This window comes from Volvox carteri (assembly GCF_000143455.1).
Source record: "Volvox carteri f. nagariensis unplaced genomic scaffold VOLCAscaffold_17, whole genome shotgun sequence".
NCBI lineage: Eukaryota > Viridiplantae > Chlorophyta > Chlorophyceae > Chlamydomonadales > Volvocaceae > Volvox > Volvox carteri.
Window position 1 is genome coordinate 1073216 of NW_003307560.1, and position 3128 is coordinate 1076343.

A 3128-nucleotide genomic window follows, 5' to 3' on the forward strand; every position below is an offset into this window, starting at 1 on the left:
CCGCCTCGCCGTCGGCCGCCTCGCCGTCGGCCGCGTCGCCGTCGGCCGCCTCGCCGTCGGCCGCGTCGCCGTCGGCCGCCTCGCCGTCGGCCGCCTCGCCGTCGGCCGCCTCGCCGTCGGCCGCCTCGCCGTCGGCCGCCTCGCCGTCGGCCGCCTCGCCGTCGGCCGCCTCGCCGTCGGCCGCCTCGCCGTCGGCCGCGTCGCCGTCGGCCGCCTCGCCGTCGGCCGCGTCGCCGTCGGCCGCCTCGCCGTCGGCCGCCTCGCCGTCGGCCGCCTCGCCGTCGGCCGCCTCGCCGTCGGCCGCCTCGCCGTCGGCCGCCTCGCCGTCGGCCGCCTCGCCGTCGGCCGCCTCGCCGTCGGCCGCCTCGCCGTCGGCCGCCTCGCCGTCGGCGTCTCGCCGTCGGCGGCTTGCCGTCGGCGCCTTGCCGTCGGCGGCTTGCCGTCGGGCGTCTTGCCGTCGGCGCCTTGCCGTCGGCGGCTTGCCGTCGGCGTCTTGCCGTCGGCGTCTTGCCGTCGGCGTCTCGAGCGTGTAGGGAGTACGGCATGGAGGTCTTTCCCCGTATGTTCACTGCGTGGGTGCCACTTTGTGTCCGTTCGTGATGTAGTGATGTCGTACATACGTTCGGAGCAAAGTTTCTTGCTGTGGGTGTTTCGTGGCGCGGTGTTTTTCTCCTGTCGTGCCGGCAAGCAGCAACAGCGACAACGACAGCAAAAGCACAAAGGCAGCAAACTGCAAAGATAAGGTCAGCAAACTCAGATAGAAGCTGCAAAGCTGGCCGATGGTTATTGTTGCGGTGTTCAGTATTTGTGCTTGTATTTGGCTTGTATTTGTGCGCAATTGTATGTATGTATGTTTGTATATAGGTGTTCAAATGTGGGTGAGAATGTGCTCGCGCGCGCGCGTGTGCGTGTGTAAGTGTCTGTAGGTGTGTGTAAGAGGGTGTATGTGTGTGTGCACGCGCACGCATGTATACGTATGTGTGGGTAGGTGTGGGGGTGCTATTGTTTTTACTTGTGATGGAGAATTCCCAACTGCCCGCGATCCGCCTGTGTGCTTATTAGTATGTTTCTGCATTTTGTGCGCAGCTGCTCATGTTGTTTTGCCGTGCAAAGTCTGTGCTCGTTGCGTCCCCTGCTAGCTGATTAACAGCGTGTGTGTGTGTGTGTATTTCCCCGCCCACCTCCCGCCCGATCCCCCCGCCGGTCTGAGTGAGCCTGGGCGAGGACTTCCAACAGGACAACAACATGTATCGGCGCGACGAGCCGTCGCCACCGCCGTACATCGCCGTACATCGCCGTCATGTGTGAAAGTGTAAGTACGAGAGGGGCCTCGTTTCACACGTCCCCCCCCCGTCCTGCAACGCTTTGCCATAGCATGTCGGATTTGGGATGCCGGATTTGTATTGCCGACCACCAATCAATCTGCATCATCAAAGTTTTGTTGTGGTATGCATGATGGCATGGCATGGTCGAGGGTCGTTTGGTTCCATGTCTTGCGTTTCGTTGGAATCTGTTGCGAACTCGGCCACTCCGAAACCGTTTCGTAGTGTGTATGCAACCCCGTCATCCCCGCACGAATCCCCTGATCACTCGCTGCAACAATACCTGCCGGGTCTGGGACGCCACCGCCATTTTCACCATCAGCATCACCGTCGGCGTGGAAGACATGCCATTTTGATCGCCGTCGGCGTCTTGCCGTCGGCGTTTCCACGTCACGGTTTGTCGTACCACCGGTGAGTCTAAGCTATACTTAAATGCCTGCCTTGTCTGTGCAGTGCAGTTCCTGGTTGACGTTGCCGTAAGTACGTCATTGTACAATTTGGCAGTGCGTCACGTCTTGTTTGTTAGTTGGACGTCTCGCCGTCGGCATCTTTTAGTTCTTGTCAAATTGCTGTTCTTGCACGGCGGCTTTCTCCGCTGCCCTCACAGGCACTGCAGCAACGGGGAAGGGGTGGCTCGCTGGACAGCGGCGCCGGCGCCGTCGGCAAGCTATCAGCAGCTGCCGCCGCGGCGGCGCCGGCAGTAAGACCCCTAGCGGACTTTGCCTTTATCAGAAGTGCACCGAAACGTCGCGTCTCCGCCGGCCGCACCGGGATGTTGGTTAATACGCCCTCGGCACCGACGGGGCCCATGGGAAGGTGCCGTGCCAGTGTGCTCGTACAGCCGGCGGATGAGGCGGCGGCGCCGACAGATGCTGACGAGGCACTGCTGGACGGCAACGGCCCCACGCCGCAGTTGCTGCGTCGAAGAGCTGCGACGCCTGAACTGGAAAACAAACGTGGTGGAAGCACAGGCGCCTCCCGGTCACACCAGCCGCATCGACGGTGGCGACGCGGACGGCAGCCGAGAAGGTATCGAGCCCAGCGACGGTGACAGTGATGATGGCAGTGATGAAGTAGTGATAAAGGGGTCCTGGCACTTTGGCTCGTTACCTCGCAACGGAGGCAGGGACGCCGGTTCGGATTGGCAGACACCTTTCACGGCCCTTTCAGCCACCGCGCACTAATGCAGGGGCCTTTGCGGGCGCTGCTGCTGCTGCTGCTGCTGCTAGCGCTGCTGCTGCGGCGGCGGTGACTTCAACCCATTTCCCTCCCCGGCCGCCGCTGCGGCTCTTCTCCTCTGGGCTTGCTGCCACCGCGACCTTTTTGCGGTGCATTTCCCTCCCCGGCCGCCGCTGTGGCTCTTCTCCTCTGGGCTTGCTGCCACCGCGACCTTTTTGCGGTGCATTTCCCTCCCCGGCCGCCGCTGCGGCTCTTCTCCTCTGGGCTTGCTGCCACCGCGACCTTTTTGCGGTGCATTTCCCTCCCCGGCCGCCGCTGCGGCTCTTCTCCTCTGGGCTTGCTGCCACCGCGACCTTTTTGCGGTGCATTTCCCTCCCCGGCCGCCGCTGTGGCTCTTCTCCTCTGGGCTTGCTGCCACCGCGACCTTTTTGCGGTGCATTTCCCTCCCCGGCCGCCGCTGCGGCTCTTCGTGCCCACCCACGCTACAGAATTTCTGCATTCAAACCTACCATGCACAAAAGAAAGATGAAAAGGGAGACATCCTTGCTCAAACCACGACATTCGTTGCAAACGGAAGGACTAGTTCAAAGCAGGAAAATAAGGGAGTCCAAAATATGGAGGATCGGT

The 3128-nt window shown here is 62.2% G+C and overlaps 1 protein-coding gene across 1 annotated transcript in view; it reads left to right on the forward strand.

The window, feature by feature from the left end:
• Nucleotides 1–3128, forward strand: part of VOLCADRAFT_90563 (uncharacterized protein) — a gene marked incomplete at both ends in the record, with an annotated part of 9550 nt that overhangs the window by 5946 nt on the left and 476 nt on the right. Inside the window, 3 exons of the mRNA XM_002950036.1 lie at nt 1776–1798; nt 1930–2138; nt 2236–2456. Of these exons, the coding sequence (XP_002950082.1) occupies nt 1776–1798; nt 1930–2138; nt 2236–2456 (453 nt within the window). The remainder of the gene's footprint in view (nt 1–1775; nt 1799–1929; nt 2139–2235; nt 2457–3128) is intronic.